At 43.3% G+C, this 22,026-nt stretch overlaps 1 protein-coding gene across 1 annotated transcript in view; it reads right to left on the bottom strand.

Moving 5' to 3' along the window:
* Positions 1-2,113: 2,113 nt before the first annotated feature.
* Socs5 (suppressor of cytokine signaling 5) overlaps positions 2,114-22,026 on the bottom strand; it is a 40,915-nt gene continuing 21,002 nt past the window's right edge. Inside the window, 2 exon segments of the mRNA XM_004660141.2 lie at positions 2,114-3,000; positions 3,002-3,862. Coding sequence (XP_004660198.2) covers positions 2,185-3,000; positions 3,002-3,850 — 1,665 coding nt within the window. The 5' untranslated portion in view covers positions 3,851-3,862 and the 3' untranslated portion in view covers positions 2,114-2,184.

Consider the following 22,026-nt stretch of genomic DNA (forward strand, 5'->3'; position numbering starts at 1 on the left):
CTCTCCACAACGCCTTCCACACAGAATCCTCCTCCAGTAATCAATACAGGCTATTTGTTTTCCTTAAGAGGTTTTATTTTCCAGGTACAGTATAAGCTCAAGAAAACAGACCAACAATGACGCGATGTAACTATGTCTCAACAACTGAATTGCACACAATGCTTCAAAGTAGGTTTGGATGAAGATCTCGGGACACTTTGGTATATGTTCCTCAGGGACTTTGACTAGAAATGCTAAGTCCCCATCTTGCATTAAAATGGACAAGTCTTTGGTTAAAAGTTCTACATTTTGGGCATTTGTTATCAATTAAAATGGTCCCCCATAACCAATGAGTGGCGTGACGTGTCACTAATGCACAAGACTTTTTAATTGACCTGCTTCTGATGCACTTGGAAGCTGTGAACTGTGAATGTCCATTTACTGTGTCATGGACGGTTTTAATTTTCCACCTACGAGCAGAGAAACCGACAGGTTTTTCATTTCTCTGTGATTTTCCTATTGTAGCCTAAACTGGACAGTACTTTGCAGGAGCTATAGATACCGTTCTGCAATATGTGATCAGGATTAGAAAGCGGTCGAGCATTAAATTTAAATTTTATTAAATCCTGACGGGTCAGTGTTCGGCTGTAGGTGAATCTGCACCAACTACCCTCAGTTAGCAGGCAGCGTTTGCTTCAAACCCCCAAACCATTCCGCGTACAAGAGGAACTGTTGCCAAAATGTATAAAACTGCAGATCATACAGGAAGAACACCAAACGTACTTTATTAGCACAAAAAAAAAGCAGCCGTAACAAGGCACAGCAAGCAGAAGCAGTCCAAGGGTTAGTTAGTGTTGCGTACAAATATAGCTTTTCTTCTCTGTGCCCGTGGCAATAGCCGTGGGGCTAGAAAATAACCTTGCTCTAGCAGCTGGCATGGGCACTGAGGAGCGCCCACCAGCAGGACCAAGCACAGGGACAGGAAGACACAAGGATGGATTTGGCTACCGTAATGCAAAAGTGTCTGGGCCAGAACTGAATTCAGTTCAGTACTAAGAAGCAAACACTAGGTCCTGGTGATACTTCCCATAGGTTTCAGGTTTTTCCATTAAGAATTAACTGCACTGAAATTATATCAACTGTACTGAAGCCATTCCACTATGAGAGCTTACAACAAAGAGATAAATACTGCCATCCAAATTATTAAGTAGAGCTTAACAATAATCTCAACATCAGCAACCATTATAGTAGTAATTATCTGATGTGTTGGGGCGTCTTTGAGTCTCGTTTCTCTCATTGTTCACAAACTCACAGGCGTAGAAGAAGATCCAACTTTAATGAAACAATGTTTGGACTGCACATGTCAACTTAGGGAGGAAAAAAAAAATCACACACAAGACTACAACTGCAGCAGCCATTCCAAATGCCTGTTTTAAGTTAAAGCACTCATTAAAAAAAAAAAAAAAAATTACCACCGAGGGCCTTTAAATAAAATTCTACCACTAACTTTGTAAGTCTGAAATGTTAAGAACTACCTTAGAAAATGTGGTTTACTTAATAATTGTACCCTTTGCAGGAGAGAAAAGGAGACTCACTAGAAACTACAGCAATACTTCAGTGAACTGCACTATGCCCTGTGGCCAGAAAATTGCATTTTTTTTTTCTTCTAAAAGGAAGGCAGTCTTTTATTATTTATTCATGTTGAACTTTCAAAGCTTGGTTTATAGCAACTACAAACGTCGCTACTCTTGGAAGGTTATAGAAAAAAATTCTTAGAAAACAAAATAATTTCAAACATCAGTCACACTGTTGAAATGCTCATCCGTTAGTAATAATTTGTTCTTCGGTAAGAAATAGAATTCTTCTTAGCAAATGCCCCAGAGTTGCCTCGCTCCATTACTTACTACGGGCCGTTTTTCTTTAAAAAAAAAAAAAAAAAAAAATCTGCGAACGTGAACCAACACCTGCGTGGCTCAACCCTCGTGTTTGCAATAGGCACCGCAATGAACGGCAGATGGCACCCGGACGGGACCGGGGACCGAGGCCGGCGAAGTGCGCGCTGCGCGCTCACACCCGGGGCGAGAACTCCCAGCGCGCAGCTCCAGCTCCGCGCGCGCTGCCCCGGGGGCGGGACGGTGCGATGCCCGCTGATGCCCGCGACAGCTGGCCAGGCCAGCGCCCTGCGGGGGGCGGCGGGCAGGGGTTCTACTTGGCCTTGACGGGCTCCCGCTCCAGCCAGCGCACCCTCACTTTCTGCTTGTAGTGGTACTCCTTCAGGAAGTCCTGCAGCGCGGAGGGCAGCGGGAGCCCGTCGATGCCGTCGTACGTGGTGCACCTGCAGATCACCGCGCGGCAGATGTACTGCAGGCTGAACGGGAAGGTCCTGTTCAGCGAGATGGTGAGCAGCGGCTCGAAGAACATGCAGGAGCTCGGGTCCTTGTAGTGCTCCAGCAGCCCCGTGACCGTGGACGAGTGGAACACGCACGGGTCGTGGGCGTCGAAGCTGAAGTTGTGGTTCCACTGCTCGATGCGCGCGTGCAGCGAGCGGTTGTAGCGGCGGAAGCTCACCGAGAACAGGTAGTCCTCCTGCGCCGAGTCCCGCAGCAGGAACGTGCCCTCGGGCTTGCCCTCCAGCAGCGCCTCGGCCTCGTAGCGGTCCATCACGCCCCAGTAGCACGGGTTGCCCGTGATCTGCAGCAGGTCGGGCACGAGGCAGTGGATGTAGTCGATCTGCGTGTGCACCTTCCACGCGCCCTGCCTGCCCGCGTGCCCGTGGGCATCAGGCGCCGTCGCCGCCGCCGCCGGGCGCTGCTTGGGCTTCCGCGGCTGCAGACACAGGGTGGTGGCGGCATCGTCCTCGGGCTCCCCGCCCGCGCTGGCGGCCGGCGGGGCTGATGAACAGCCGCTGTCCCTGTCCCCGCCCGCGTCCGCCATGCCCGGGGCCAGCTTGGGCCCCAGCTTGCACAGAGGGTTCACCTGGGCGCTGGCCTCGAACGTGTGGATCTGGGCGTTGGGCGGGGGGGTCCACGCCTTCCTCGATGCTGAGCCGCCGCCGCTCGCGCAGCCGGTCCTCCTCGTCCTCGGCGGAAACCAGGGACGGGTCGAAGGTGTCGAAGAAGGCCGAGTGCGGGCTCACGGGGGCCGTGTGCTGCTTAATCAGGTGCCACTTCTGCGCCAGGTCCGAGCCGGCGGGGAAAGGGCACTTCTCCAGCATCAGCTCGGAGAGGTGGATCTTCCTCCGGGAGGAGAAGAGGGGCTTCGCCTGACGGCTGTGCGCCCTCACCGGGAAGCACAGGCCCACCGTGTCCTGCAGCCGCTGGCGCAGGGAGCGGCCGCCCACCGTCCTGCCTGGCGCGCCATCCGCATCGTGCACCGAGCTCACGCCGTAGCGCCGCTCGCGGCGGGGCGCGCCGCCCCGGGCCCTCGCCAGCCTCTTGTCCCCGTCCAGGGGGCTCTGCGGCTTGGAGGAGCAGCAGTGCTGCTTCTTGCCTCCCCACGGCGCGTGGCGCGAGTAGGAGTCTCTGCGCGCGGGCCTGGGGGCGGGCGAGGCGCCCGGCTCGCGCTCCCGCTCGCGGTCCCTCTCCGCGCCCATCTCCACCACCTGGGGCACCTCGGCCGCGCAGTTCTGCTTCCTCCTCGCGGTGGTGGCGTCCGGGCACGGGGGCCCCGGCTGCAGGGCCGCGTTTTCCCCTAAGGCGCCGCTCTGCTGCCCCGGGGCTGCGTCTCCCGCGCCGCCGCAGCTCTTCTCTTTGACCAAGGCGCAGCTGCTGGAGCGCACGTGGGGACTATCACTGCGGCTCCCTCCTTCCGGGCCGAAGAGGTTCTGACAGCGGTACTTGAAGTGGTTCCACATTTTCCCCACTCTGTCCATTGACTACACGACCTGAAGGTGTGGCAGAACGAGGAGAGAGACGCAAGTTAGTAAACACGAAGCTACACACAGTAGGACCCCTCTTCCCTTCCCACTGGGATGTTCAGGAAGGCGAGCCAAGGGTTTGCTGCACCAAGGTCCAGTGATCACTAAGCCGACCCTGGCTAGAGGACAGCACTGAGAACTCAAACGACAGCAAAGGAGTTCAAATTCTACTTTTCTTTTCTCCAGGCGTCAAATGAGTATCACATTGTTTATTTATTTATTTTTTTTTTTTGGATTTTTGAGGTAGGGTCTCACTCTAGCCCAGGCTGACCTGGAATTCACTATGTAGTCTCAGGGTGGCCTAGAACTCACCGAGATCCTCCTACCTCTGCCTCCCAACTGCTGGGATTAAAGGTGTGCACCGCCACCCCGGCTCCTTAAAAAATTCCATCAAGCACATTAAAATGCCACCTGCAGCATTTTAATATAGTGTGGATTGTTGAAACACACTAGTATCTAACTTTCAAGTTACAATAAAAGACTACATCTGTGTGATCCCTAAATTAGTTCTAACACCTTTCAATAGTAATTTCCCCAATATTATCAGCACCTCCCTTGACATTTTATGTTCACTTTTTATTTATTTGAGAGTGACAGACAGAAAGACAGATAGAGGGAGAGAGAGCGAATGGGCGAGCCAGGGCTTCCAGCCTCTGCAAACGAACTCAGACATGTGCCCCCTTGTGCATCTGGCTAACGTGGGACCTGGGGAACCGAGCCTCGAACCGGGGTCCTTAGGCTTCACAGGCAAGCGCTTAACCGCTAAGCCATCTCTCCAGCCCTCCCTTGACATTTTAAAGATAACAGGTTATTCACGTGATACGGCCCTATCTTCCCTCCGTCCTTAATACATCAAATTTCATTCATGAGTCCTAAGAAGTATGAGTAGAAATGGAAACAGACGGAAAGAAAACACAGTATTTTAAGTTGAAGTGGAAAGGTGTCTTTAAGTTTCCCCATTTTTTTTTTTTTTTTCGTTTTTTGAGGTAGGGTCTCACTCTAGCGCAGGCTGACCTGGAATTTACTATGGAGTCTCAGGGTGGCCTCGAACTCATGGCGATCTTCCTACCTTTGCCTCCAGGGTGCAGACCCTACCTCGAAAAGACAAAAAAGAAAAAAACAACCAAACAAAAAACCCCCCAACTCTATAGAATTTTAAGGAATATAACAGGTGCATTGTTTCATTCAGAAAGTTATTTGCAGAAATTAGAAATGCAAACTTAAGGGCTGGAGAGATGGTTTATTGGTTAAGGTGCTTGCCTGCAAAGCCTAAGGACCCAGGTTTGATTCTCCAGGTCCCATGTAAGCCAGATACACATGGTGGCACACACATCTGGAGTTTGTATACAGTAGATAGAGGCCCTGGCATGCCCATTGTCTCTCTCTGTTGATAATAAATAAATAAACAAGAAGTGCAAACTTGGGCTGGAGAGATGGCTCAGCGGTTAAGCGCTTGCCTGTGAAGCCTAAGGACCCCGGTTCGAGGCTCGGTTCCCCAGGTTCCACGTTAGCCCAGATGCACAAGAGGGCGCACGCGTCTGGAGTTCGTTAGCAGTGGCTGGAAACCCTGGCGCGCCCATTCTCTCTCTCTCTCCCTCTATCTTTCTCTCTGTCTGTCGCTCTCAAATAAATAAATAAATAAATAATGGACAAAAAATTAAAAAAAGAAGTGCAAACTTAAAATTCAACTGTTTTTGGCACACTATGAGAGTAGAGAATTTTTATTAAAAAGTATTATTTATCATTTATACAGCATTTTTTTCAGATTTATCATCTTAAGACTATTCTTTGTTACTTAGCGTGCGTATTAGATACTGAGTTTCCTTATGGTGAGTCACCAATACTGTTATTTCTGTAATTCTGATTACTGCCAGATATTTGTACTTTGTAGGGTTACAAAAGTCACAGGGAATACTCATTTCTTAAAACGGATTATGTATCTTCCTGCTAGTTTCTTACACAAAGTGCTCCTGGACTAACAACGCTCTTGATCAATAATATTAGGAGAACACGTATTTCTGATGTCAGGATGGATACTTTCAGATGATTTTTTTGTGTTTTCCCAAGGTAGGGTCTCACTCTAGCTCAGGCTGACTCAGCAATCCTCCTACCTCTGCCTGCTAAGTGCTAAGATTAGAGGCATGCGCCACCACGCCCGGCTCAGATGGCCTTTTTTTTTTTTATTAGAAAAATATGGTTAAGCCTACAGGAAGCTTGCATGAAAGCTGGAAAACGTTCTAATAAAAGCCTGCATGGAATTCAGAGCCTCAAGGCTCACACCACTAGGCTTCACACATCTTGTAATTATTCAGTCTTTGTTCACACGGCACATATGGACTGATGCTTGCCAAGTTCTTCGTGACTCTACTATCTTTGATGATGTATTCTTCCAATACCCTAACCACTTTTTTAAAAAAGGAAGTATTCTTATTTATTTATTTATTTATTTATTTGAGAGAGAGAATAGGCGTGCCAGGGTCTCTGGCCACTGCGAATAAACTCCACATGCATGTGCCACCTTGTGCATCTGGCTTATGTGGGACCTGGAGAATTGAACCTGGATCCTTAGGCTTTGCAGGCAAGCACCTTAACTGCTAAGCCAAATCTCCAGGCACCCTAGCCACTTGTTTTAGCTTCATTCTTCTCATTTATTTAAAAAAAAAAAAAGTTTTATTCAATTCATATGTATAGTTTCAAGTCCTTGATGGTGTTAGGAGAAAGGGTCTCATTCCATAGCTCACGCAGACTATTCTAGAACTTACTAACCCAGGCTGGCCTCCTGCTCGTGCAATCCTCCTGCCTCAGGCTCCCACATGCTGAGATTATAGGCACGAAGCACACTTCTGCTCCAAAAAAGCTGCTCATTAGCAAACAACATACCAGTCATCCAATTCTTTTCATTCTTGATCCCCATTCCCTGAGTCAAGAAAAGCACTTTAACTAGTTTATTAACTCTTTCTGCCGGTATATTCAGAGAGAAATAATACAGTCTCCTGTCTGTGTTACACGTATCTGACTGCAAGGTTGTGAGAACAGGGGAATGGGACTGATGAAAGTCGGCGCTTGAGATTTAACCTTTAACTTAGTCCTTATTTTCAAGGATAGCCTACTTCAGTCATGAGTGAATCTCTCGGATTAAATCTCTCCAAGCTCTAACCCTTTAGTTTTATTCAAAGTAAAGAACAATGGTCTAGGGCTGGAGGGATGGCTTAGCGGTTAAGGCGTACGCCTGCAAAGCCTAAGCACCCAGTTTCGATTCCCCAGGACCCACGTTAGCCAGATGTACAAGGGGGCGCATGTGTCTGGAGTTCATTTGCAGTGGCTGGAGGCCCTGGTGCACCCATATTCTCTCCCTCTTTCTCTGACAAATAAAAATAAAATACTTAAAAAATATATATATGTACACACACACACACATATACATAAAAGAACAATGGTCTACCAGTACAAGGAAGACAGCGTGTGGGAGATCAATGCACTGATGCTTTTGGCCAGCCCTGCTCTCCCTTCCCTTTGAGAGAACGGGCACCAGTTCATGGACAAGGTTCTGAGAAGCTCTGGTCTAGAGCTGGGCTGTCAGTCTATGTGGCTGCCCACCCTTAAACCACGGCTGTGCCACATACTCAAATAGTATGTTTAGACAGAAACAGGTGAATATAATTTATTTTTAAATTTTTTTTCTTTACTTATTTGAGAGTGACAGAGAGAGAAAGAGGCAGAGGGAGAGAGAAGGAGAGAGAGGGAGAGAATGGGCGCGCCAGGGCTTCCAGCCACTACAAACGAACTCCAGATGCGTGCGGCCCCTTGTGCATCTGGCTAACGTGGGTCCTGGGGAATTGAGCCTTGAACCGGGGTCCTTAGGCTTCACAGGCAAGCGCTTAACCGCTAAGCCATCTCTCCAGCCCATCAGCTGAATATAATTTAAAATGAATTTCACCTCCTTTTTACTTTTTAAATGTGGGTACTAGAAAACAAATCATAGCTATAAGTCAGATTTCATTCCTACTGGACACTACAAAGTTTTGAGCTATCATAGGCCTGAGACAAATCTGGTCTATGACCAATTTTTATACAGACTGGGAGCTCTTTAAGCATTGTGGTGGTTGGATTCAGGTGTCCCCCATAAACTCAGGTGTTCTGAATGCTAGGTTCCCAAGCTGATGAAGATTTGGGTATTAACACCTCCGGGAGGGAGTTTATTATTGGAGGCGGGCTTATGGGTGTTATAGCCAGCACCCCCTTGCTAGTGTTTGGCACATTCCCTTGTTTCTATCATCCACCTTATGTTGGCCAGCGGGTAACGTCCACCCTTTGCTCATGCCATCATTTTCCCCAGCCATGATGGAGCTTTCCCTTGAGTCTGTGAGCCGAAATAAACCCTCTGTCCCCAAAAGCTGTTCTTGGTCGGGGACCAGCAATGCAAACCTGATTGAAACAAGTATGTTTCTTTATATTTTCAGAGGAATTTTAAAAAATCCAAAGCAAAAAACCTGCAAAAAGAAAATATGACAGAAACCACATGTAACCTACAAAACTGTTTTTTTTTTGGGGGGGGGTCCCTTGTTTTGTCCTTTTCAGAAAACATTTAATGACCTAGGTGGCTTAGCATGGTCAGAAATTCAAGCACACGCCGCTTTGGACACAAGAGCCACCATGTTCAAGAGATCCAGGAGCTCGGCTCTCTTCTCCACGTGTGTGCATCTTGTGTTGTCTAAAACTATTTTCCTGATAGGCATGTCCCGGAAAAATCACTGTTCAGGAGAGTGAACAGACCTGAAAGCACAAACATGTCCTATACAATGCTCTATCAGCAGAGCAAGCAGAAAGCATGCAGAACACCAAAGCCGCTTCTAACACTGAATCCCGGGTCCGGCTGCCCAGAGGAGACATGCGACTTCATTCTTTCTAACCTAACTATGACCAGCTTGCCTCGGGACAAAATACCGTGATGTACAGAAAGGATTTGGTGCTTCCACACTCCTTGAAGAGAGATTAGATTTTTCTTGACAAGGGAAATGCGACGTGGGAGGCTGGCATAGTAGGAAACAAACAAAAAGAAATGCTAACAATGAGTCATGGAATAGTTCACTTAAGATTCAAAAAAGCATTTCAAGTCTCTTAATATTTACAATGCCACATTTGTGGTCCTGTTGCTAAAATTTTTAGAAGTGAATTTAGGATAGAGCTGAAATCTTTTGAGATCTACAGTATAACTCTGCACTTTATAAAAAGTTGCACAGAGCTAAAAAATACTATTAAATGTCAATTGCATAGCTTCTAGAATGAAAGCTCATCATCTATTACAATCTTTCTCATTTCCACACATGCCCAGCTATATTTAAAACAATTTTATAAAAGCTATTTCTTCCCCTGAAGAATCATAATTTGAAATTGATTTTATGTAATGATTTTGCACATTAAATGGCATGTCAAAAACTGTATTTAATAGGATAAGCGATAAAACAGAATTGAGAAAAATTAAGAGTCAAGTTCTTTACTACAAAAATTTACATACATGAAAAAATTAAGAGAGTATGGTGAAAAGCTTTCTTAAGGCCAACTAGTGTCTATTACACATTAAAAAAAAGGTAATTCAAACAGTTCTTAGGAGTTCATTTTAATGTGACTTAGGCCGAGTTGTATGAGGATTCAATTCTACTCAGTAAGTTTTTTTATATATATATATTTTTAATTTTTTTGTTTATTTTTATTTATTTGAAAGCAACAGAGAGAGAGAAAGAGGGAGATAGGGAGAGAATGGGCGCGCCAGGGCCTCTGGCCACTGCAAACAAACTCCAGACGCGTGCGCCCCCTTGTGCATCTGGCTAACGTGGGTCCTGGGGAATCCAGCCTTGAACTGGGATCCTTAGGCTTCACAGGCAAGCGCTTAACCGCTAAGCCATCTCTCCAGCCCAGTTTTTTTTTTTAAATTATTTATTTATTTGAGAGCGACAGACACAGAGAGAAAGACAGATAGAGGGAGAGAGAGAGAATGGGCGCGCCAGGGCTTCCAGCCTCTGCAAACGAACTCCAGACGCGTGCGCCCCCTTGTGCATCTGGCTAACGTGGGACCTGGGGAACCGGGCCTCGAACCGGGGTCCTTAGGCTTCACAGGCAAGCGCTTAACCGCTAAGCCATCTCTCCAGCCCCCTCAGTAAGTTTTAAAACAACACTGATTGCCACAGTGGGTAAAAAGGCAGGCCAGGGTCCGCCTCAAATCCTCTTCCCCTGTCCATCAAGCTACAAGTACTCAGTCACGGTAATTCCTTTTCATTATCAAGTCCTTCAGTGACAGTAACAACATGGGGACACGTGGACTTATTAAAGTTTTTCTATGTCAAGTAGGTGTAGAAAATGAAAATTTTTATTGATGTGTTGGAGACATTTTGGTGTTTGGAAAAGATTACAAATTAACCATGTGAACACCGATCCAGAATCCCCAGTGGCTGCCAGGTATAAATATCTTATAAAGATCTGATAACTGTTTTTTTTTTTAACTTATTTTTAGTCACTTTTACAATGCATTGTGATCTAGTCGGTATTATCCAATTTGGTGGCTATTTTCCTTTATATTGCTATTTAGTATGAGGTTGAGCTGTATACAACAGAATTATACAAAACAGCGTTTTATGGGTCTAAAATGATCATACAATTCAACCTCAGAGTCACAGTATTATGTGCACTCAAAGTGTGGAGCCCTGGCAGGTTAGACTTTCTTTTTTAAAATATATCTTCGCTTATTTTTATTTATTTATTTGAGAACAACAGACAAGACAGAGAGAGAAAGAGGCAGAAAGAGAGAGAATGGGTGCGCCAGGGCCTTCAGCCACTACAAATGAACTCCAGACACATGCGCCCCTTGTGTATCTGGCTTATGTGGGTCCTGGGGAACCGAGCCTCGAACTGGGGTCCTTAGGCTTCACAGGCAAGCACTTAACCGCTAAGCCATCTCTCCAGCCCTGAGTTACACTTTCACTGCATTAGTTATGATAGGTTCCAAACTTGTTCGTGATACTTATATTAAGTTATAGGACTCAATTTATGTAAGTTAACATCATGATTGGGAGTCTGAGTAAGTTGAATGATTTTGACTATTCAATGAAAGAATTGAAAAGAAATAGATGACAAAAATCTCTAAGGATTCTAAATTAAGGATTTAACAAGTCTAAATTCTTCCCAAACAGAATCTTAAATGTTGTATTGTGGGTGCAGTTTCTGCAAGACAGACAATATGAACCTGCAACTAGATAGCCTATCTCTAAGGAAAGACTTGGCTTCTTAATCACAAGACTGGAAATCAGGGCTGGAGAGATGGCTTAGTGATTAAGGTGTTTGCCTGCAAAGCCAAAAGATCCCGGTTCGATTCTGATGCCTATGTAAAGGACCCACATAAGCCAGATGCACAAGGGGGCGCATGCCTCTGGAGTTCGTTTGCAGTGGCTGGAGGCCCTGGCGCGCCCATTCTCTCTCTCAAATAAATAGATAATTTAAAAAAAAAAAGACTGGAAATCAACAATATAATTATATTCTTTTTTAATTTTACTTGTTTATTGACAACTTCCATAATTGTAAACAATATCCCATGGTAATTTTTCCCTTTCCCCCTTAATTATATTCTTAATGTCAGAGTAAAATTTTAACGTGTGAATTCCTCTTTGTGGTTTAACTACAGAGAAACTGGTCCAGACTGCATCAGATAAGAAGCTTTCGTCAACAGTCACTTAATCAAATTTACAGTAATGTCAAAATTGATTAGTACAAAATCCTAACAGCAAGAGGAAGACATGACCTGGTTTAGGGTTGGTCTGGGGAGGTGATGTTTCAGAATTCTGTCCTGAAGAATGAGAAGGAATGAATTAGGACAAAGGACAGGGCTCTACAGGCAGACAGAACAGAATCTGCAAGCGTTCTGAAGGAGGACAGCACAGGGCATGAAGAGGGATCAACAGGGCCCAGCAGAACAGACGAGGAAGCCGCGGAGAGCAGACTCGGAAATCCACGGTTACGGAGTAAGAGCCGATGCTGACAGTGCGTGACGATTGATGCCGAGGTGGTTCCCAGTAAGGGCTCGGTTAGGCCGGTGATTGTCGGGGTGGATGCGAGATGTTTCGAAGTCAAGTCTGTAGGACTGATGCGTGGGAATGCAGCATGAGAAGAGAGTATCCAAAGAACAATGTGGGCAGGTTTCTGGCTTGGGCGAATGGGTGGATGAAGATGCTACTCCATGGGCTGGAGAGGTGGCTTAGTGGTTAAGGCGCTTGCTGGCAAAGCCCAAGGACCAACATTCGATTCCGGTGCCTATGTCAAGCCAGTAGCCCAAGGTGGCACATGCAGCTGGAGTTCATCTGCAGAGGGGTTAGAGGCCCTGGCATGTCCATTCTCTGTCTGTCTCCTCTCTCTTAAATAAAATACTTAAATTTTTTTTGTTGTTTATTTTTATTTGCTTATTTGAGTGACAGAGAAAGAGGCAGAGAGAGAGAGAGAGAGAGAGAGAGAATGAGAGAATGGGCACATCAGGGTCTCCAGCCACTGCAAACGAACTCCAGATGCATGTGCCCCCTTGTGCATCTGGCTTACACAGGTACTGGGAAACTGAGCCTCAAACCAGGGTCCTTAGGCTTCACAGGCAAGCGCTTAACTGCTAAGCCATCTCTCCAGCTCAATAAAAATCTTTTTAAACAAGATGCTACTCTGGAGATATGCAAGAACACAGAGTGGGATGATTGGGAAGAAATAACAATTTAATTTTTGAAATGTTGCAGCTGTACCCATTATAGGAGTATTTAAATGTATTCACTGATATATTTCTATATATGTATATGTATATATATATATATATATATATATATATATATATTCCATTGAGATATATTCATATAAAATATCATATAGGAATATAAACTATTTGTATAAATACACATGAATATAAAAACAGAGTAACAGATTAATATATCCGTTATGAATAAATGTATCTTCCAAACACGCTCTCCTAAACGTTCTGTTTAAATATATATGCACCATGAAAATGGGAAAAGCAAGAGGATGGTAGCGAGTTCAGGATAGCAGTTGCCCACTGGGGAGAGGAGACAGAAGTAAGAGAAACTCTCGAGAGGCTTCGAAAAGACCGAGTACTTTCCTTTCTTCACCTAGGTAATGGGTTCATGGGTGTTGTTTATTAACTATTCTTTCGTTTTTCCTTACAAATCTGTCCACTTTATATGCACAATATAACACAGTGAATTAACCAAATACAAACCACAAAAACCACAAAGAGTGGAACATGGGTCCTTAGCTTCTCACGCAAGCGCCTTAACCGTTAAGCCATCTCTCCAGCCCATACACTCATTTTTTATAAAGTGGTTTTTCTTTTCATTTTTCTAAAGTTCACTATGTCAGAGATGGGAATCAGAATAGTGAAAGAATTTCAGGTAGTTATAATTTTTAAAATAATAAATAGATCCAAGAGTCTTTGAAGTAAGCCACCATGAAACAGACAAATTTCTGGTTAATCTTGACAAAAGAATAACATGGTGATCAGAATATTCCTATGGTGACAATATTTTTAAAATTTTTATTTATTTATTTGAGAGTGACAGACAGAGAGAGAAAGAGGCAGAGAGAGAGAGAGAGAGAGAGAGAGAGAGCGCCAGGGCCTCCAGCCACTGCAGACAACTCCAGATGCATATGCTCCCTTGTGCATCTGGCTAACGTGGGTCCTGGGGAATCGAACCTCGAACTGGGGTCCTTAGGCTTCACAGGCAAGCGCTTAACTGCTAAGCCATCTCTAGCCCTGTGGTGACAATTTTGATTACTGGTAATATTCTGGTTTCAATTTTTAAATTCCTATTTTTTTTTTTCAGATGGTACTGGTGGTGTTAGCGTGTGTGTTTGTTGAACCCAGGACCTCTTGAATAATAGGTAAGATCTCTGTCCTTGAACTATGTTGTCTAGTCTGGAATATTCTAGTTTCTAAACTTTATAGCCGTCAACTGTGAAACCCATACCCTCTGAGTAAGCCTGTGGGGCACTGTGCCGTGTTCTGCTGCTGTGGTAATTAATACAACTTTATGACCAGGTTTATCGCTTTTCTAGAATACTTCTTTTAACCACAGGACTGTGTCTGTAGCCATATGCATAATTCCAAAAATGATATTTAAGAAGTTTTCGTTTCTACATGTTAAGGGAAATACATGGTAATCTTAGTAAGAAAAGAATACGGAAATAAATTAGGAACCACAGTGCCATACGGATTCCATATGAATATGCCCCTAAACATACAGAATGAAAACATAAGGGCTTTTTCCAATTTAACAGGTAAGTATTTTTAATGCTCATTTCTTCACTCTCCGAGTCATGTAGGAAGGTACTCCAACCAACCCTCTTAGGCCAAATCCCATGTAGGGGTGTTACCAGTGCCTGGCTTCCAGCAGCAGAATGAAAAAGGCCTGAGTGTGCCACAGTTAACACTTGGGGCAAGGGAGTGAGACCCTACCTCGAAATACCAAAACCAAAAACCAAGAAAAAAAAAAAAAGGTATCAAAAGATATACAAAAACTCTAAGAAAAAAAAAGTTGTTTTTTGTTGTTGTTTTTTCAAGGTTGGGTTTTGCTCTAGTCCAGGCTGACTCAGAATTCACTATGGAGTCTCAGGGTGGCCTCGAACTCACGGCGATCCTCCTACATGTGCCTCCCAAGTGCTGGGATCAAAGGCGTGGTCCACCATACCTGGCTAGGAAAAAGTTTTTGATAACGCTTTCCTTTTTATCTAAAATTGCTCAGAATACATTTATCATCCATTTATACACCTAACACCACCACTCTGGCTCACATTTCAAATCTGAAGAGAAACAATGGGCTTCCAATAGCCTGACAGCCTGGAGTTAAGTCCAAGCAAGCAAGAACAGGCAATCACAAGACCTTTCTTCCTTTCCCACTAGTTCCCCAACCAGCTTCTCACCTGACTCCCTCTCTTTCCCGCCCTCACTTTCTTTTGTCTATAATCTAGCTTCTCTATCACCACAAGAAAGAGAGTTTAAACATCTCAACGTCATTTCTTTGGAAGATAGCTGAGCAGGGTACTGGTAAAAGAAACCAAGATGCTTTTAAACAACTTAATAAAATAAATGTAAAGAGATGAATGTAAATGTGAGAACGCTGGCCAAAATTTATAAACTTTGAGTTCCAAATAAAATACCTTATTTTGTTTTATGTATTACCATGTCGCATGACAATTTTATCTTAAAATAGGACAGCCAAAAACCTTTAGCTTGTTAAGAGAACTAAAATAAAACCTCACCAATCAAACGATGAGAAGTAGACTGAAAAGGCTTTAAAAATATTCATTCTGGGGCTGGGGCGATGGCTCGGTCAGCAAAGAGCTGGCCATGCAAACATGAGGACCTGGGTTTGGAACCCCAGCACCCGCTCAAGCTGGCACGACAGTCAGCAGCTGTAATCCCAATACTGGGGAGGCAGGGACGGGAGGATCCCTAATAAAGCTTGTCCGCTAGCTAGCCTAGCTCGGCTGTTCCCATTTCCACTCTGTCTCTCTCCCTCCCCCCTCCCCTTTCTCTCTACTTGTAAATAAACATTTTGAAAACTCAGGAGCTCAGGGCCATACACTACAAGGTTCCACACTGTGAGGCCTAAAGAGGAGAACACATGGAAACACTGGATGAAGATAACAAGACAGAACTGGGCGTGGTGGCGCACACCTTTAATCCCAGCACTCGGGAGGCAGAGGTAGGAGGAGGATCGCCGTGAGTTCGAGGCCACCCTGAGACTACACAGTGAATTCCTGGTCAGCTGGGGCCAGAGTGAGACCCTACCTGGAAAAACCAAGAAAAAAAAAAAAAAAAAATTTACAAGAGAGGGCTAGACAGATGGCTTAGCAGTTAAGGTGTTTGCCTGAAAAACCAAAGGACCCTGGTTCAATTCCCCAGGACCCATGTAAGCCATCTTCTTCAACCCAGAATGCTGATTATTCAATACAAACGTTCCTTTCCTGTCTCTCCTCCTGGAGAAACTTCGTACACAACTGAAGTCACTTCCCACTAGCATTTACAATGAGGGTTCTTGTATAGCTAATAGTTTCAAGTATCAACTAGGCAGTTTAAAGAAGCATGAACTCTCACTGTTCTTCAATAATGAAAGGCAAAAAGTTCTCGAACATTCTGTAAGATCTGAAATGAGGGAAGATGTATTATTAAGTGGCTCATATTCCAAACGATTGGAGAAGCACAGCAGGTAAAATTACCTGCTTGCTGCTTGAAGATAATCTGGCAGACCCACTACATGGGGTGACCCTCCATTTTATTAAATAACAACAGACCCTCTAGTTTTCACAAAAATATGTCATACTTGGAACTAATGAAGACGTACCATTTTACAACTGCTATTCCCCAAGTACTTATGAGAATTCACAAGGAAACATAGAATCAGGTAAAAATCCTAATTATCTTGAAACAGCTAGTTTAAAGGAATATTTACCTAATCATAAAGGTTTTCTAGGGCCTCTACTTTATCAAACTATTTAAGCACACAGACATAGATGTGGTTTATGTTACTTTGGCTCTCCACACAAATACTTTATTAGAAGTACAAGTTAAGGGCTGGAGAGATGACTTAGCTGTTTAAGGCACTCACTGTGCAAAGCCTGATGGTCTGGGCTCCATTTCCCAGGACCCACATGTTGCTGGCAGATTAAGTGTTGCTGGCAGAGAACACCTGACCAAGAGCAGCTTATGAGAGGAAAGGGTTAATTCTGGCTTACAGACTCAAGAGGAAACGTCACGAAGGCAGGGGAATACTGAAGGCATGATTAAAGGCCAGACACCACCTCCTGGTCAGCATCAGGCGGACAACAGCAACGGGAAGCTGGCTATAAGACTTACAAGCCTGCCCCCAACAACACGCTGCCTCCAGTAAGGACCCAAGTCCCAAATTGCCACCAGCTGGGGGGCCTAGCATTCAGAACAAGTAAGTTTATGGGGACACCTGAGTCAAACCGCCATGCCACATGAAACCAGATGCACAGTGACACATGTACCTGGAGTTCATTTGCAATGGCAAGAAATCCTGGCATGCATATTTTCCTTCCCTGCTTGCAAATAAATATTTTAAAAATTAAAAAAATTTAAAAATAACTACAACTTAATATCACACCCTTATTTTTCATTAAGAATTTATACAACAAGAGCTGGGCAGCACTTGAGAGGCAGAGGTAGGAGGATCACAGTGAGTTCGAGGCCACCCTGAGACTACAAAGTAAATGCCAGGTCAGCCTGGACCAGAGTGAAATCCTACCTCGAAAGTAAAAAATAATAATAATAATAATAAAATAAATGGTCTTATTCCATATTTCATAAAAATGTTATCAGGGCTGGAGAGATGGCTTAGTGGTTAAGACACTTGCTTGAAAAGCTTAAGGACCCAGGCTCAATTCCCCGGGACCCACATAAGCCAGATTCACAACATGGGCCATGCATTTGGAGTTCCTTTGTAGTTTGTAGCTGGAGGCTCTGGCACGCCCATTCTCTCCCCACCCCCTTTATAGCTCTGCCTCTTTTTCTCTCTCAGTTAAATAAATAAAAATAAAATAATGTTATCAGTGGGGGAGATGGGTTAGCATTGAGGTGCTTGCCTGCAAGGCCAAAGGACCCAGGTTCATTTCCCCAGCACCCACATAAAGCCAGAGCACAAGGCGCAGTATGCGTCTGGAGTTTGTTTGCAGTGGCTAAAGGCCCTGGCGTGCCTACTCTCACTCTCTGCTTCTCTCTTTCTCTCAAATAAATAAAATTAAATATTTAAAAAAATGTTTCAAAGACATCACATTCAAATAAAGATGCACACACAAAAATTCCTATCTTCCAAGATCTGTCCTTCAAAAAAAGTATGTTTCCTTTATGCAGAAAATAAGGAAATCAGAATTGTCTTTCCTTTTTATTCTATTATCAGAAAAAAAAAATCATCTAAACAGAAGCCCTTAAATTCCTTCCCTCTCCTTCTCCCTCCTTCCTTTCTTCTCTCCTTTCTCTCTTTCCCTTCCTTCCTTTTCATTATTTTTTTCTTAAATTTCTGAAATACTTAGAACAATTAATCAATTGTAATTATACTAAAAATCCAAACATTGGCCTGTTAGTCATCCCCAAGCCCCCTTTTTGGAAGTAGATGGAAATAAAACAGACAGAAAAAATTTGAGTGATATCAAGTGTTTTGGTAAAAGGAACGGGTGAGGATTTCAGTAGATAATAATAGATAAATCTCCATTCAAAAAAAGCGGTGAAGGGAAGCCGGGCGTGGTGGCGCACACCTTTAATCCCAGCACTCTGGGAGGCAGAGGTGGGAGGATCACCATGAGTTTGAGGTCACCCTGAGAGAACATAGTGAATTCCAGGTCAGCCTGGACCGGAGTGAGACCCTACTTCGGGAAAAATAAATAAAAAGCCGTGAAGGGCCAGGTGTGGTGACGCTCACCTTTAATCCTTACATTCGAGAGGTCAAGGCAGGAGATGTGCCATGAGTTGGACTAGAGGGAGACCCTAGCCTCAAACAAAACGGCAGTGAAAAACTGAGCACGGCAGCGCACACCTGTAATCCCAGCACTCGGGAGGATGGTCAACTTGAAAACAATCTTTAAAGAAATTCATAGTAGTAAATATAAAGAATCGATGGCATCTCAAGAGATGGGAAGAGCTATTTAAGGAAAACACTTTAGAAAGAAATGAGAGAGAAATGATCATTAGACTCGATGAAGCCAGGGTTGGAGGATGGTGCATGTCTGTAATTCCAGCACTCCCAGGGGCAAAGTTGGGAGGATTCCAAGTTTGAGACCAAACCTGCACTACGTGGTGAGACTCTCTCTCAAAGACTTAATGAGGGCTGGAGAGATGGCTTAGTGGTTAAGCACTTGCCTGTGAAGCCTAAGGACCCCGGTTCGAGGCTCGCTTCCCCAGGTCCCACGTTAGCCAGATGCACAAGGGGGCGCACGCATCTGGAGTTCGTTTGCAGTGGCTGGAGGCCCTGGCGTGCCCATTCTCTCTCTCTCTCTGCCTCTCCCTCTCTCTGTCTGTCACTCTCAAATAAATAAATAAATAACAAAAAAATTTTAAAAAGACTTAATGACATAAAATGTAAGACTTCTGGATAGTGAAACCTATTTAAAAGGCAGTAAAGCTGGGTAAAACATGTTCAACATATAAAAAAGTGTTAATATACTTATTTTTTAAGAAAAAGAAAAAACCCTAACACCTCGATTAGAAAATAGCAAAGGACATGTTCCTTCCCCCCCAAAAAAGAAATCACAAATCAGATTAATACTTGGTCAGTAACTATATGAAATAAGGTCATTCTGGGAATTTATTCAAGATACCAAATTAAAATGTGGCACTAGATTTTTACTCAGCAACTTAACTAAGTTTTATTTTGCCTCTTATATTTTTAGTAAAACTACCTAGTACAGGGATTGGGAAACTAGCATTTTCACATACTAATATGAAAGCACACAGCCATAAGACAATTTAAGAAGGTAGCTTTATGTCATGTGTCTAAGTTTTAAAACTAATATATAACTTCTTACCCAAGGCTTTACAATTATATATTTATCCCAAGAAAATAATCAGGTAGGATGTAAAAGAGAACCATCATAATATTAGTTATATCAGCAAAACACTGGCAATATTGTATGACTGGCTTAATTGAAATACTCTCTGGATGGAATGCATGTTAAATGGAATATTTAATATGCTAAAAATGTTCATCATATTAAAAATGGTTATTAAACATTATAACTAAAGTGATCTCAACACATGCATATTTTGAAAAACATAAAGGAGACATAGCAATTATCTCTGGATAGTTTCAGGTTACTATAATTTCATTAAAAAATGTTTGAACCGTTAGAGCTGAAGATGGAGCTTCCTTGGGAGATTGCTTGTCTAACATGCAAAGCTGGAGTTCAATCCCCAGCACAGCACAAACTGGGAATGGTAGTGCATGCCTGTGATCCCAGAACTGGGGAGGGAGTCAGAAGGAGCAGAGGTTCAAGGCCATCCTCAGATTCTTCAGAATGCCTCAAACAGCAAAATCCCATAGTTATATGGAAAATGCAGAATAAATAATGAGGTATTAAAATTTCTTCATAGTGGGGCAACAATGAGGAAAGAAAGAGACAAAGAAATGAGAGGTTGGAGAGACAGAAGAACAATGAAGAAAGCAGTGACAAATTCAAAGTCTCCTGTAGTCAGTTAAGTACTGGGGATTAATGGATTAATGGTTACGGTGAATTGACAGAGTACCAATAACAAGCAATGTGCATTCCTTTGTTGGAGAGGTTCTATTTATAGACTCAGCAACTGAAATAGATGATGGGAACCCATATAGTATTAACAACTAGGACAGCCAATTATATGTAAGGTGACAGCTTGTAAGATCCTGTCTCAAAAGTAATTTTTAAAAATTATTTATTTATTTATTTGAGAGCGACAGGCACAGAGAGAAAGACAGATAGAGGGAGAGAGAGAGAATGGGCGCACCAGGGCCTCCAGCCTCTGCAAACGAACTCCAGACATGTGCGCCCCCTTGTGCATCTGGCTAACGTGGGACCTGGGGAACCGAGCCTCGAACTGGGGTCCTTAGGCTTCACAGGCAAGCGCTTAACCGCTAAGCCATCTCTCCAGCCCTCAAAAGTAATTTTTTAAGAAATTTAATTCATGACATATTCTGCTACACTAATTAAGATGTTCTTTAGTAAAGATGAGATTTTGCTCCTATTCTGCATACTAGACATGTAAAGAATTTTGAATTCCACTCCCTTAACTATATGAGAAAAAAAAACAGCTTTCTGAATATTATTTATGAATTCCATCTAGTTAAACTAACCTATTATCTTCATTTAAAATGAAGCTAATGGAGAATTCTTAAATTTGATTTTGAGTTTTTACACACACATGTATATATGTATACTTTTTCATAATATAAGTATGTTCTAAGCCTTTACAGTTTGCTTTACATAAAGATATGCATGGGAAATATACTGGCAAGAGATGGCTTAGTGGTTAAGGTGCTTGCCTGCAAAGCCTAAGGACCCAGGTTTGATTCCCCAGGATCCACGTAAGCCATGCACAAGGTGGTGCAAGCGTCTGGTGTTCGTTTGCAATGGCTGGAAGCCCTGGCACAACCATTCTCTCTCTCAAATAAACCAATAATAGTAAATAATATATTTAAAAATTAATTTAAAATTTTGAAAAAGAGAATATACTGGTGGGCCACACTTACAATATACTTTGGTTCATTAACAGCCTCAAAGTATATCCCAATCTGGTTGTTCTCCAATGCATATCAAATTCACTGCACCTAAAAGCGAACATTTTCCCTCAAACCAGGATGTCACTGCCATGTTTCCGCTGAATTTCTTAGGAAATTATTGACTATTTTACTTTCCTTCATTTAACAAATTATTCTAAGGATGTAGGCTGTGTTTAGGGATGGTGGTGGAGTTAGAACAGAGGAAGATATTACCCATATGGTGATAATACCTGTGGAAAACAAAATCTTTCAAAAAACAATATAACCCACCAGATGAATGGTAACAAAATGTAGTATTATTCGACCTGAAGAAAATACAGCACAGAAACAATTCTTACCTCACAAAAGCACAAAAGACACACTACGAACAGGAAGTAAGGCAGGCCTCTGTGAATCTATGACCCAATACTCTTCAGAACTTCAAAGAACAGAAAAGTTCAAAAAAAAAAAAAAAGATTCACAAAACTTCCATTTATTTTAACGTTCCTTAAACTCAGTATAAATATTTAGTGCACACTGATCATACCCTAAACACAATGTGGGATACTGGAGTTTCCTGAATGGAAACCACGGGCATGGATTTACGCTATAATGCGTTGCTTCTATTTTTAATTAGTTTTAGAATGTCTTTGGTATCTTCAACCAGATTATGAGTTTGAAAAGATCTTAGGATGCCTGGAACAGACATCAGACATCAAAACATGTGGTAAGGAACACCAATACATTTGAAGAGTAAGATATAAGGCTCTCTTCGTTTTGACTTGGTACTCAAGTCCTATGTATCCAGATGTCATGTTTTTGTGAAAATATTATGGCTGCTTTTCTATT

Source organism: Jaculus jaculus, chromosome 18 (genome assembly GCF_020740685.1).
Source record: "Jaculus jaculus isolate mJacJac1 chromosome 18, mJacJac1.mat.Y.cur, whole genome shotgun sequence".
NCBI classification, from domain to species: domain Eukaryota; kingdom Metazoa; phylum Chordata; class Mammalia; order Rodentia; family Dipodidae; genus Jaculus; species Jaculus jaculus.